The sequence below is a fragment of the Leptonotus elevatus genome, chromosome 10, assembly GCF_054856555.1.
Source record: "Leptonotus elevatus isolate MCC_2025b chromosome 10, RoL_Lele_1.0, whole genome shotgun sequence".
Lineage (NCBI taxonomy): Eukaryota > Metazoa > Chordata > Actinopteri > Syngnathiformes > Syngnathidae > Leptonotus > Leptonotus elevatus.
In genome coordinates this window covers 2058659-2073792 of record NC_141248.1, presented here as the reverse complement: position 1 = coordinate 2073792, position 15134 = coordinate 2058659, and the positions used below count along the sequence as shown (strand labels likewise).

The 15134-nt window shown below is 39.2% G+C and overlaps 1 protein-coding gene across 16 annotated transcripts in view; it reads left to right on the top strand.

Annotated features, from left to right (window-relative positions):
• Positions 1–15134, top strand: part of plekha6 (pleckstrin homology domain containing A6) — a 141550-nt gene that overhangs the window by 48900 nt on the left and 77516 nt on the right. For 5 of the 16 annotated variants that reach the window (XM_086087833.1, XM_086087828.1, XM_086087822.1 and 2 more), the window contains exons 1-2: positions 3182–3423; positions 11541–11624. The exons of 2 other annotated variants lie outside the window; for them this stretch is intronic. In XM_086087833.1, coding sequence (XP_085943959.1) covers positions 3392–3423; positions 11541–11624 — 116 coding nt within the window. In that variant the 5' untranslated portion in view covers positions 3182–3391. Of the gene's footprint in view, positions 1–3171; positions 3424–11540; positions 11625–15134 lie in introns of those variants that run through there. 9 more of the 16 variants (XM_086087838.1, XM_086087834.1, XM_086087831.1 and 6 more) reach the window with 4 other exon arrangements.

Sequence of the window (15134 nt, the reverse complement as noted above, 5' to 3'; positions counted from 1 at the left end):
AAAGTCTAATATCAGGATAATGTTACGGTTACGTTACGGTGGTGTTACGTCTGGCTTCCTCATGTCCTTCAGTTGCTATACCGGGTGGTAAGAGATGTTCTGATCCATCTTATCCACTCCATTCATGGTGGCATCGTAGTCCAGAACCAGTGTCTTCTCCGTGATCAGACTGTACCCGCTCCTCCGATGAATATGCATTGGACTCGGGGACTTCATTGTCCGATCGAATGTCCGCTTGTACAGCTCCGGCGTTAGCAGCGCTAGCCGGTGAGGCTTTATGACGTGAGAATAAAGGCTGCGTCCAACTGTGGCGTCCAACTGTGGCGTCAACCTCGGGATTCACCATCATCATCATCATCAATGTGCATTGGTCGATGCTTTTCGACAACTCTCCATCGCCCGATCGAATGTCCGCATGTGTAGAAGTACCCGGTCGGTTGTTGTGCGCGTTTTCCGGCGTTAGCAGCGCTAGCCGGAGAGGCTTACTACGTGATCATAACGGTCGCGTCAAGGCTTCCAACTTTGGCGTCAAGCTCGGAGTCATCATCATCGTCGACATCAATGCGCTTTTTAGTATTGATCGATGCTTTCCGTCTTTGAAAAAAATGCTCAAGCGTGAGCTGCTTGCAACCGGTCGCCATTGTTGTATCATCACACTATCACACATCAACACTCTTGCTCCGCCTCACGTCTTCTACTGACGCCCACGGTGGGCGGCCCACCCAACCTTGTGCAAAGAGTCATCGCTGCCATCTCGGGGCCAAAACGAGTCATTATACTAACTAGATCTGCTTGATACTTTCAGCACAGCTGCCCAAGGCTTTCCTCCACCCGTTTCCAAAAAAACCCAAAAACAACATAGTGAACGTCTTTTAACGTCCTCGGCGCCCCTCCGTAGGTTTTTACTAAACGTTTTATAACGTTTATGGCGGTCAAAGAGATAATAATAATAATAATAATAATAAAAAAGAAATAAATGTGCACAATTTCCTAATAAGCAATTATCCCAGAGTTTATCAAGGGATGTGAGATGATTTACAGAAAAAAAGTACTGCAGTTCAATATCCTGTCTGTTTACTGGCCACACTATCAGCAACTAATTAAGAGGTCTTGTTTTTTGAAGCCATTTTTGTTTAGGTTTTTTCCTCTATGGAGATCGTGACCTCGCACTAGCAGAGAAGCAATGATCTGTTTGCAATATTACAGTCTTTGCTGGGCACTTGCCCTCGGCCATATCAGTCTTCTAATAGAAGACTTCCAGAGACGTCACATGGTGCTTAGGCTGAGTTTGGATCAGGTGGTTTGGAAGGTCTGGAGTTTGTGACTACTGCCTCTGTTCTATCTTATAAAGATGTATAAATATGTCCTCGTTTATTTGTTTCATTCCTCAGGGGGACGAACTGAAATTTCTCCTGATGATGAACAATTTACTATACCCACATGTATTTTACATAAATGTCATTACTAATCATTTGGGAGTTGGCAACATTTTCTAAATGTTCGTGCACACTAGTTTCCATCCAATTGTTTCGATTTTTTTAAGTGACTTATGCCCGTTTCCATCCGTTCTTCTTTGGCGAATATTGAGAGTGGACTCCGCCTCTGTAGGTTGCGGTATACACCATAGAGATGGGATCCAATAGTAATTTAAAAGAAGAAGAAGAACAGGAAGCGACTGCACCGTGCAATGTCATCTTATGAGTTTGCTTTTGTAATTATTGATGAAAGTAGCTTCCTAGACCTATAAACAGAACAGCTCAACAAAAGAGCGATTGACCTAAGAGATCAGAATCACTACTGAATAATGTCAAAGCAGCACTGCTAAGTTTCCTTACCAAGAACATCACAGCTAGCAAACCATTATGTCAAGGCTAAATAACTTTATTTCATTGAGGAGCAATTTTACGAACCATTAACTTAATTTGTGGAACAATTTTAGGGAGCAATTTTTTTTTGCACGTTTAACCCAGGGAGAACGGTTTTATTAAACACTAATATGACAATATGATGGGAGGTTGGTTGAATGTAGGGATGCAGCTGTTTAATATTTCAGCATTCAAGTATCCAGAAAATTCTACAGAGGAATCATGCATTCGGATAAACTATATTTTTATTTAATACATAGCATTTATTAGTGAACAATCAATTTATATACAAAGTGTATTTATTTATTTATTGTTTCAGAGCTCAGTATTATTCATTAGGCAGCCTTCCTGAGTCAAAATGTCATCATCATCGCTCTCTTTTTGTGTGTGCGTGTGTGCATGCCAGTGTGTGTGTGCGTGCATGCGTGTGTGCGATCTTTAATTCACCTGAAACCTGAAATCCTTCACCTTAACCGGATACTTCCACCAGAGTAGTGAAGTTGTCAGGAGAGCGGAAGAAGGATCAAAGGAATGAAAGATGAAGCAAAGTGAAATCCAACACCAACCAGGCATCACCCTCCACCCACAGAATCCAGAATCTTTTACCAACCCCAGATACATCTGAATTCCAACAGGATTAGGGAGACATCAGGAGACCAGAGGAAGGACTAAAGGAAGGAAGGATAGATGAAGCAGAGTGAGATCAAAGTGTATTTATATGCAAAGTGTATATGCATACAGATACAGCTATGTGTTTTATAACCGCCCATTGGAAACTGCAATGCGATACTGCTTATTTCGAGCCTTTCTGTATAGTAGATTTTGACCCCTGTGGATTCACCTATTTGTGGATTTAAAAATACAATTTTTATTAAGTTATTTAGAGAGGGGGTGGGTAAAACCATGGAAACTGCTTATTGGCAGTTTATCCCCGCTTATTCAAGAAATGTTGACCCTAAAAGACGAAAGGTTGTTTTTATTTCAATGTATTTGTAATGGTGTAAATTCTTCATGGATTTTTTATATTCGTGGACCCGCCCGGTCCCTGTTCACCAAAGTTTCACAGTATGCATGTGTGTGTACGTATGTGGGCATATTATAGGCATATTGACACAGATAGAGAGCCATCAATGAAAGCAAAGGACATAAAGAGAAAGAGGCTGTAATAGAGCATGTACTGTACTGTCTCAGCTATGGGAGGAATAAATAAGCTGAGTGCTGCATTTCTTTGCCAGAAGGCAGGGAGTGTGTATGTGTGCGTGTTTATGTGACGGAACAAGAGGTGGGGGCTAAAGAGAGAGAGAGAGAGAAAGAAGAGGGTGAGACAGGTGAGGAAACGAGCAGCAAGAGGGAGAAGCATGCGGTCTGAAGGAGAAAGCGGGTGGCAGCAATGTGACTCCCTCCCTCCCCTTCTACATCTTTCCAGCAGTTCTCCCCCTTTCTGTTCCTTTCTACATCTGTCATCATTCTGTCCATCTGTTTGCACTGTCTGCCATACTGTCCGTACATGAGTGATCCAAGGGACGATGCTCAAGTTCCGCGTGGACAGGAGAGTCAGGTAGGTGGAGGCAGAATGGAGGAGTTAACACTGGGGGCTGGGGTTGGGACAAGATGTGGGAGAGGAGAAAGGGGAAGTGGCGAGGTTGATAGAGGAGGTGATGGCCAGACGCTTGTGGGTCAGAGATGACTGCAATGCAGTACCTATCAGAAACATTGCACTGCTGTGTTTATCTATGAGTGGTGTGCTTGGTGTAGCTCATCTATAGAAAACATCTTGCTAAATAAATTTGTAAATTATGTGGCTGTGTGGTGACCTACTGTAGCTTAGTCTCCTCCATTAGTGGTTTGCTATGAAGGTCTGACACTGGCTTTGTCAAAGGTTCTGTCAGTGTGTTTGCCCGTACATATATATATATATATATATATATATATATATATATATATATATATATATATATATATATATATATATATATATATATATATATATATATCTGTGCAACGGATCATTAATGATCCGTGGTCGGTTCGGATCACCTTTGATCCGCAGATTGGTTGGTGGGGGAAAAACAAAACATTCGCAGAGGACACCATTCAGACATGTCAAGGAAGCTGAAACATACTCAACGTAACACGCCGTCCAAAGCTAACTTCAAAATAAACTTATAAACCAAATAATACCTTGAGGGCAATGCAAATAGCCTTAGTAGACTTTTACTTTGAAGTTGGCCCACGTCATGGCGTGATGGCTAGCTTGACTTCCCTTTTAGATGTTTAGGATTTCTTTATCGTAGTTTTGATCGACATTGTAGTTGTGAACAACATAAACACAACATTATACCGAACTCATATTCAATCGCTAATTTAGGACGCTAAGAAACAGCTAATTAATTAGCCGTCATTGTATGATACGGCAGCTGCAGTAAGCACTACCAATGAGTGCCTAGCTGGTACTGTAGCTGTAAAGGAGTTTGACAGTTGGTACCTGGCTTACATTAATTATTTTTCAATATTCTGGACCATGGCTACTTTGTAATTCACTCCCAAGTTTAAAGGAAGGGAATGTGCATTAGATTGCAATTTGAGGTATTTTTATTATTATTATATTGTTAAAAAAAGAAAGAAAGATAAATAGAACGTCTTCAGCTATTTTATAAAACACTTTTGCCCATTAAAACAACATCATTCAACTCAAAATGTCAAACATAGCTATTTAGATTTTAGGAACACAACTTTAAGCCATTAATAGTTTGTGAGTTTCACTGGATGGGGTGTTATTTGAGAGTTGTGGTTGGTGAAATTTTGAAACTTAGCAGATGTGGGCTGAAATCCAGGCTACCATGAAAACTAGAATGATAACAGTAGTGTGATAGATAGCTGTGAGGCAGGGAGATGGTGTGTGTGCTTTCATTATGAATGTACGTTTAATTTCTTTAACATGTCAGAGAATATTTCATTAAAAAAAAAAGTGTTGGGGAAAGAAAAAATGTTAGTGGATCACAGCTGGGAGGTGCTGTGTTCCAATGTTGGCTTGGGTTTTCCCAGTTTTTAATTTCTTGGTTTTCCCCAAGTTTTTTGACTTCTTCCCACATACTTAAAAAAAACATGCATGCTATAGTTTAATTGAATAATTTAAATTCCCCATAGATGTGAATGTAAATGTGACTGGTTGTTTTTCTATGTGTGCCCTGCCATTACAGGGCAAGTCAGAGTCAACTGACCGATGTATACCCATTTTTGCTCCATTAGCTAATATCTTTCAAATTGATGTAGTGGAAAACATCCTGTAAAAATACTTTTTACTTCTACTTGTCAAGTACATTCCAGAGCCTGTACTTTTTTACTTGTATAATTATTTGAATGAGTAATTTTACTCAAGTAGAGAATGTCAGTACTTTTCCCATCTCTGGTCATTGTGTCCTTGGGCAAGACACTTGACACACATTGCCTCCATTGTCACTCACACTGGTGGTGCGAATGTTCGGTGATGGTTGGAGGGGCCGTAGGTGCACACTGGCAGCCACGCTTCCGTCAGTCTGCCCCAGAGCAGCTGTGGCTACGTACATAGTTTACTGCCAGTGTGTATGTGTGAGTACATGAAGAATGTATCAAAAAAGCGCTATATAAATCTGATGCATTATTATTATTGTTGTTTTATGATGGGGTAGCAAATACCAAAGGTTTCCAGGATCTTGTTCCTCAAAACAGTCAGAAATATGAATAATTTTCCAAAATAAAAACAATAAAAATAGCTACGGTAATATTTTAAATTTATATATCTCTAATAGAATGTCCTACAGTCGTCGACCATTCAGTTTATGAATAGAACAACAACACATTATTTGCCCAGGGTATGAATTATTATAACTGTATATAAGTAACAAAGATTACATGTAAGTTTTTCTTTTTCTTTTTTCAAACCTTTACCTAGCTAGGAAAAAAAAGCCTTCTTTATCGAGGGATTCCTGGCAAAGAGGCAGCAATAAACATAAACAGTTAGAAATCTATTAGCTTCCAGCTTTTTTGTAGCATATTTCATGCATAAGGAGCCGAGTAAACAATAGCTATTTTACCCAACAACGAGCACAAGAGACCAAAACTCTCTTACTCTTGTGAACGAATAGAAACGAATTCAGCATTTTTATATACTATAATTAGTACACGGTTTTGATAATAAAATATGTTTCCATGCTTTTTTACATATACTGTACAACTATTGTTTAAATATGCGGCATGGCGTATACGACTGGTTAGCAGTAGCACACCCGCACAAAGCGTAGAGGTTGTGGGCAATCCCAGGCCATTGTGACCATGTTGAAGTATTTTTGAGCAAGATACTGAACCCTCGGTTGCTCCTGATGCTGCGTCATCAGTGGGTGAATGAGGAGTCAAAATGTAAAGCGCTTTGAGGACCTTGTAAGGTGGAAAAGGGCTCTATAAAATTAAGTACCATTTACCTTTGTGGAGTTTGCACGTTCTCCCCGTCCCTGTATGGGTTTCCTCCCATATTCGCAAACATGCATGTTATATCGATTCAAGTCTCTAAATTTTCCATACTGTGACTAGTTGGTTGTCCATTTGTACCCTGCGATTAGCTGGGGACCTGTTCAGGGTGTACCCTCTCACTCACCCAAAACACAGCTGGGCTCCAGCATGCCCGTGATCCTAATGAGGATAAGTGTTTTGAATTCAATTAATGAATGAATGGATGAATGAATGAATGAATGATGGAAACTCAGATCCCATGGGCAATGGTGGATGTCTTCCTTAGCTTTCTGAGCTGTTGTCAACCAGTTTCTTACGTGCATCACAGTATTTTCAGATGATGCACCACCAACTGCATCTCAATATAATTGCATGCCAAAAGGTTTATTCAATGTTGTAAGTCAAGTCGTCTTTATTTATATAGTGCTTTCAAACAGCCACAGCTGTCACAAAGCGCTGAATAAAATACGCCTCACATCTAAAGATCAAGTGGCCTGGGGTCCCTCCAACTGACAAGACAGCGTCCATTCGGCTCTTGGCTCTCACAGGGTTTGAGAGTGCCACGGACACGTCTTGGAGAGCTGGAGCAACTTAGCTCGTTGATAACAGCTAACCGAGTGCGTTCTTCCAAAGGAGAGAATCGGCGGTAGAGCTACACAGTCCAAATGGCTCCTCCACGCTAACTTTCAAACATTGTGTTTATCTCTAGTGTAGTACAGTGCATTTCTATTGGGTAATTTTGACGTGGACCTTTCTGCTGCGTTGTGACTGGAATACCCTTAGTAGAGGCTTTCCAAATAAGGAGGCGATCGTATAGTAAAACTACTAAAAATAGTGCCGTTAAAGGCACTTTATGTTAACACAATAATTTTGACACCCTTAAAAAAAAAAAATATATATATATATATATATATATATATATATATATATATATATATATATATATATATATATATATACACACACACCGCATAATAAATAAAAAATTTCACAGACAACTACGAATAAAAATAAATAGCATAAGTACAATGCAATGCAACAGTTTAGTGCAATTTGTGCTAACTAACATTTTTAACAACTACAAAATGTTTTCAAACTATGTACACAGTGGCGTGCACAGAGATTTTGGGGGGCAAGTGCTCCGGGGGGAGAAAAAGGGCACTTTTGTGCACAAGGAATATGACAATTCCGAGATGACGTCTCAAGTCAAGATGGCTGTCAATTTGGTTAACGAAATCTATCTGCTCATTGAAAAGCGTTGGACTTTGGATTGTTGTAATTTGATTTGTGAGGATTATTTTGATTTCAAAATGTGATGAGATGTCGTTTGTATGATAGTCACAGGAAAAAGCATTACAATCTGCCGTTTGTTTTCACCGTATAAAGGAAGCATTTGCATTGTGTTGCATTGGACACATATCAGAAATGGATGTTCGGAAATGTCAATAGAAGTTTTTGAATAAACATTACACACACATAATAATAATAATAATAATACCCCACAGCTAGTTTTAATAACAGCCTATTAGGGCAACATGACTGCAAGACTTGTAGCATAGAAGTAACTTACAGTTATGGTTTGTACTAAATAAGAGCTAATAATTTAGCTAATAATAGCTTCATGCCTGCTGATTTAGTACAAGCTACTTAAAAAAAAAGAATTTTCAATACAATTAACCTTAAGGAGCAAATCAATATTAAAATGGGAGCTTTAAAATGTGCTAAACACGAGTTAACATGACTGTCTCTGGCCTAGACCTTTCATCTTTATGTGTCTTTGGTTTTATCCAAGAGAGCAGAGAGATGCTTCCATTGACTGCTTGCTGTCGCTCCTTTTCTTTTCCCCTTTTCAGCCTCTCCTTTTTAGGCATTATGCTACAATTACTAAATAAATAGACCAATTGTAACCAAACAGACTAATGGCATGAGAATGAATAAGACTGACTGTTGTCATTACAAGAAGGCAAAAGGGTATTTTTCACAGGCAATTGACAATTCCAATCACCCGGGCATTTCATATATTTCCACAATGCAACTCAATGCAAATACTTCGATCGTATTGGATTGTTTTTGCCTGTGACTACTAGCAAAATACAAACCAGACACAAAATTCATCAGATTTTGAAGTCACAATAATCCCCACAAATCAAATTACAATGATCCAAAGTCCAATGCTTTTCAATGCACGGATCACAGAGAGCTTCCTTTCACTGTCATTAGTCTTATTATGTGGTGGTTATCACGTTATCTATTATTGAATTAACATATAGCAATTGCGTAGACGAACGATTTGATGAACAAATCTTTTGAATGGTTAGTTTTAATGAACTGATTCTAAAGATTCAGTTCACTTAAAAAAACTGTCATGCCCATCACTAGTCTGTCCCACACTGCGACCGTGGGTATTTAGCGTTCACGTGACAAAGGAAGCGAGCAAGAGAGAGAGCTAGGTCGGGAGACACATATTGGTTTTTTTTCACAAGCGATTGATGCAGCTTTTCTAAAAGATTGTGTCAACATTGATCTGTCCTCAGTAAAGTCCATCCATTTTCTGTACCGCTTGTCCTCACAAGGGTCGCGGGGGTTGCTGGAGCCTATCCCAGCTGGCTTCGGGCAGTAGGCGGGGTACACCCTGTACTGACTGCCAGCCAATCGCAGGGCACACAGAGACGAACAACCATACTCACAATCACACCTATGGACAATTTGGAGTGTCCAATTCACCTGCCATGCATGTTTTTGGAATGTGGGAGGAAACCGGAGTACCCGGAGAAAACCCACGCAAGCACGGGGAGAACATGCAAACACCACCCAGGAAGGCCGAAGCCCGGACTTGATCTCACAACCTTTGCACTGGGAGGCGGTCGTGCTAACCAGTCAGCCACCGTGCCGCCCCTCAGTAAAGTGTTTATTAAAAATTTTTTATTAAAATAAAACTTTCCAAGAGGCACATTTTTTGCGATTGACGAATGACAGACAGATGGTTCATCTTTAAATATTGACGGATTGACATTTATGAAAGGGTGTCCCGACCTCTGTATAAATATACAAATTTAGATAAAGTAAAACTTTGGTGTTAACAAGATGATTCACAGATAACACAAATAGTGTGCAAAAAAAACTCAGTATTCCTTTACTATATATTTATTTACATTAAACCAGCACACAATTTTTATCTTGCATAAATTAACATGGTTATGTGAAACAACAATTAATGCAAATCTATTTGCAGGTATCTGGACTGGACTGATTGCTTTATTTTAAAGCCAGCAAGCTTTGCCCCGCTTTGGTGCGCAGAGTAGCATGGACGTAATGGTGGAGTGAACAAAGTTACAAACAAGCTAAGAAGCTAACACTATTTTCATGTTTATTCTTATAGACAATGATGATTGACTGACATACATACCTCTACCCTTAGCCTGTTTTTACTCCTCCTCCTTTTGCCGCTTTCTTAATGCAGCACCTGAGGGTTTGGACCTATTCATTGTAAAAGTATTTAATGTATAGACAACAACACAAGCGTGCCATCCATCCATCAATAGCGCTAACACTCTAAGATGATGCGCAACCCCTCCCCCTACCTTTCCCTGTAAACAGCAGCAGAGGGTCAGGTTCAGGGCGCCAGGTCATGATCTCAGTCATTTATATGGACTAGAAGTCATAAAACACAAATTATCATATAAGATACATTTGCTGTATAACATTTTAATTTACAAAACATGAGGGGGGAAAATATGTATATATTTTTATTCTTTTTTTTCTCCTGCAATTTGGCACCCCCTCCACTAGATGGCACCCTAGGCGACCGCCTAGTTCACCTATGCCAAAGGCCGGTCTGGTTAAAGTTTATTATTTTGTCTTCAGTCAGTGACCATCCATCCATCCATTTTCTATGTAATTTGTCCTCATTAGGGTCCTACAGACTCAGCACTGTAGCTGGAGCCAAGATTTGAACCCCTAGGCCAGTGGTTCTCAACCTTTTTTCATTGATGTACCCCCTGTGAAATATTTTTTTCAGACAAATACCAGCGCAAAGGACTTTTTTGTTGAAAAAAAAGACTGCCATCATTGTCTGCTTTATCAAACTTTGGATCTTTGTTTGTATAATGGTCTCTTGAATTTTTGGGAAATAAAGACAAATAACAAAAAAAAAAAGAAAAATAAATACGTTTTTATTTATTTATTTTTATTTCTGTACAGTACATTAAAATGATTACCACTAACTGACCTCCATTGCAGTCAAAGCAAAGATATATTCTCAAAATATGAAATTAAATGATTGAAATGATTGACAGGTGATATTAGGTGGCATATAACAGGTTGGGTCAAACCATTCAGCAATCAGGAGAATCGGGTGTTTTAGGACAATAAAATTGAATAGCCTATGAAAATAACATTCATTTTATGAACTTGTATTTTTTCTGAAATGTTTACATAATTTAATAATCATTTTTAAAAATAATTTTTGCATGGATGCTACTTTTGAAATTTATTTCAAAATGTCACGTGCCTTCACGTACCCCCATTTGAGAACCACTGACCTAGGCGACCATGCTGCCCGACACAATTTGATTCTGAAACATGCTGCAGCATTATATTATTTTTCTCAAGTGTGGAGCTGGCTTGTTTGTCTTAACATCTGGTGATTGTTTGTACTCACTGAAAAGACAGAGACTTATGCGTGTTTATCCACCCATCTACTTAATTAGCAGCTGCCTCTATATAGGTTTGTAGGTTAACCAGCACACACACACACACACACACACGCACACCCACACACACACACACACACACACACACACACACACACACCCACACATTACTGGCACGAGAGTGAAGCATAAGCTAAAATCAATTTGGACCATACTGTTAGTGCAGACAGGTGTAGTATTGTTTTCAGCAAATAAATCATCCGTGGAGTGAGCAATGTCGTAACAATTTCGGATCTATAATCAGCTGTCAGCCAGTGTATCTTAATACTACCTCAACCACAATATTTTACCTGCCACTAACTGAAGAAGAGGTTTGGTATTGCTGCCACAGTGGTTGTTGCTCGCTTGTAGTTGCACTTTGGACAGCCACAATAAATGTTTCAGACAGACATGTGCTTGGTGCGGTTGATTCAGAGTAACTTCAGATCCATCTTCAATCTAATTTTGGCTTTAATACTGTGAATCTCTGTGTTTGTAGTCAACATGACACCAGTAGACCAGCTGGACCAGTAATGAACACAATCCAGCTGCAAGGATCTGCACCAATATACAACAATCTGCAGTGAGTTAACACACTCTACATAGTTGCACTTCTCAGCATGCAAATTCCATCACAGTGCTGGAAGCTCTTCACGTTCTAAACTTTCTTCAAGCTAATTACATAAGAGTTGAGCAATAATAATAATGCATTTCAGGACTGTTCCATCTCTCTATTCAGCTAGCTGATTTGCATTGGATGAAAGAATAAACAACTGTTACAGGCTGTTTATCAGCTAGCTTGTAAAGATACTGTATAGCAGCTCAACATTGCATTGAACTCTATATTATCAATGAAGTAATGTTATGCTGTGCATGCAGTACATAGTTACTGTAGTTCAGTGGTCTCCAACCACTGGGCGGCGGACCGGTCCCGGGCCGTGGGCCACTTTGGACAGGGCCGTGGTGGGCTGCACAGTTGAAAGAATAAAAAAACTTACTATACTTCTGGTTAATTGATTAGCCGAGGCTTGAAAAGTGACGGGATTCTCTCTGTTTACGACGGACTCTTGACTCATGTCAAGGCTCATTTGCTCCCAAAAATGTATAAATATGTTCTCGTTTAAATGTTTTAAGTGTCCCAAAGACGTATTTATATGTTTGTATGTTGTCTTTTTATGCTAGAGCATACAGAAGGCTTGGTGAAGCAATGGTAGTAATGACAAAAACGGCCAGCAGGTGGCACCAGAGTATACGAGATCAACCAGGGCCATGTTGCAAACAAGATCATTTACCCACAGTTCTCAACGGATTTGTGTATAATGATGAAACTTAGCTATATTCTAATGCTAATTGCTGCAAAACGGAAACAGATAGAAATATACTTGTACTTATAAATATACTTTTCCTGATGAAAGAACAGACTCTAATCTTTCTTTTTGTAGGTTCCATGTTTTGATAGCAATGGAACACAATATTCTGTGTGAATTGCAAAATCAGTCAAAATCCAGTAAAACAGCCAGGAGCAAAGGGAATTGCTTCAGTGAAAATGGCTTTGAGTGAATGAGTTAAGGAGGGCGCTACTAATATAATTACATAAAAATGTGGCTTTACATTAATTGTTATATCTACAAAATACCCCAGTTTTTGTGTTGCTCGTATTATTCATAAGCATATACCATGGTGACCTCACCATATTAAAGCGTTGTTGTTATGGTGTTTGTGCTGCTAGTACAGGTACAAAAAAATACATAGTGGATTTGCGTTTGTTGTTGTAGCCTTTTATTAATCAGCCGTCGAACAGCCAAGCTTCCCTCCCCCCCAACCAAATTGGTTGCCGGTCCTCTAAAGTTGTGGACTTGTATGAACCGGTCCGTGATGGAAAAAAGGTTGGGGACCACTGCTGTAGTTCACTTTCTGCTGAGTTTGCTACTGGTTCAACTATATAACAGACCTAAAGGGGATGTATCTCGTTATTTTAAGCCCTTCTACAGTTAACTATAGGCATTTAATGATTAAATCTTACCATGGACGGTGGTGATGTAATTTTTTAGGAAATATTAGGTATTTTGCTGGCTATTTTTCTAACACGGAAGTAAAAGGCTTGGTTCAGTAAAACCCTGCCTCTCCTCTCCCTGTGTGGTTGCCGCGGCCCTCTCGTCCTAAGCCCTGTCAACACACCCATGTGAAGCCCATGTAGGTTGGATATGGGCTGGTGAATGGGTCCCATCTGGGTAGCCCAGCTGAGACCCAGTTAATTTTGGCCAGGGATTTCATGGTGGCCCCCATGTGGGCAAGCCCAGATGGGCTTAAGGTGAGCTCTAGCTAAAACCCACATGGGTATGGAATGGGCTGGTGAATGGGCGCCATCTGGGTCCATGTCTGTTTTGGTCATTGATATTATGTTTGGAAACAGATATTAAAAATAGAAAAATTACTCGTTATTTGATTTTCGTTTTAAAATAGATTGAAATACAGCTTGATTTTCTCATTTGGATGTCTGGAACGGGTAGGAAAAGTCTAATAACAGTTTGATTTCAATTTTTATTTCAGAAACGAAAATAGGATATGGCAGGAGACACAAAATCGAAAAACTGTCTGTATTTTTTTTGGATCGCTGGAAGTTGTCACTGCGAACAATACTCATACTGGTCAGCAGATGGCGACAGCGTGGCGTCCAAAAACGATGTGGTGTTCTGCAATCAATGATCCATCAATATCCTAAATTCCACACTTGTAAAAAAAAATAGAAAATTTAAAACATTTAAAAATAACGTAGTAATAAATGAAACATTACAGAAAATTAACAAATGAAAATGATACATTGCTTTCTGAGTTGTGGTTCAACAGCTTTATTAAAAAACAATAATAATGAAAAAATAATTAAAGATCATGAAAGAGGCCTGGACAAAAAAATGATGGTGCCCATGATGATGATGATGATTATTATTATACTCCCATTACAAGACGAGTACCAGAAATGATCACCACGTGTCGCATGATCAAGACGATATCGTTTTTAGATGGTCTAGATATCCGGAAATTTTAACTTACAGGGTCAAGCCCAAAAAAAAACATGAAAAAAAAAAACTTGTGTCCAAGTTTTCTATTGTTTTTCATTTTTGAAATATCGTGTAATGATTTTGGTGTATTCTTTGTGAATCACCCTGAACTTTTAACCAATTTTTGCTGTGCAGATAGGCTCAAGTTGGGCCTCATATAGGCCCTAGCTAAAACCCACATGGGCAACCCAACTTTCTCACATCTGAGGCCCACTGGGCTGATTTTGGTGGTCCTGATTGTACCCATAAGGGTTCCTTTCCCACTCATGCCTCACAGTTATTTTGTTACAAGCTTTAATTAATAACAAAGAGACCAATAATACGATTAATTTCCTTTTTATTATTATTGAATGCCAAAGTACAACAAGTGGTCAGTGCTGCACCGTTGTCAAACAGAATTTCCCATTCTCCAACTCAATTAATAGTCCAGATAATACATATCGTCACCCTCTTAAAATAATTGCCTCAGTTATTTTTTGGGCATTTTTTTTTCTTTCTAAATCATCTCCTTATGATGCAAATGGTTAAAAAAAATTATGTTTCCTTAAAAGTATGGAAAAAATGGCTTAAAGGTGCATTGTGCAGTTTAAAAATGTAATAACAAAGCTTTTTCTACATCATGCATGCTCCACCAATGCCCAGATGAGTACAAAGACCCCTGACTCTTTTTACTCATTTTACTCTAATCAGCTTCTATTTGCCCTTTAGTAGAGTGTGCGGACCCTCACACACCACAGTTTCTTTTGGGGCGGTGAGGGGCGGAGTTTTTCTTACCTCATTTGAAGTCAAGTTTGTCAACTGTGGCTGTCGCTTTAAGATCATGCACATACTCGCCCATGCGCGAACTAGCTTGACACAGATGCTGCAGTTACGCTTTGAGCCAGAGGTGGCAGTCGCGAGTAAAAAAGTGACACATTGCACAAAGATCCTTTAAGTGATTATTTTAAGGTGTCAATAATAAGTTGAAATATAAAAAAAATTTGTGCATTCATTTCCCAAAAGAAAATCTTACTTAATTGTAAAGAAATATAGGC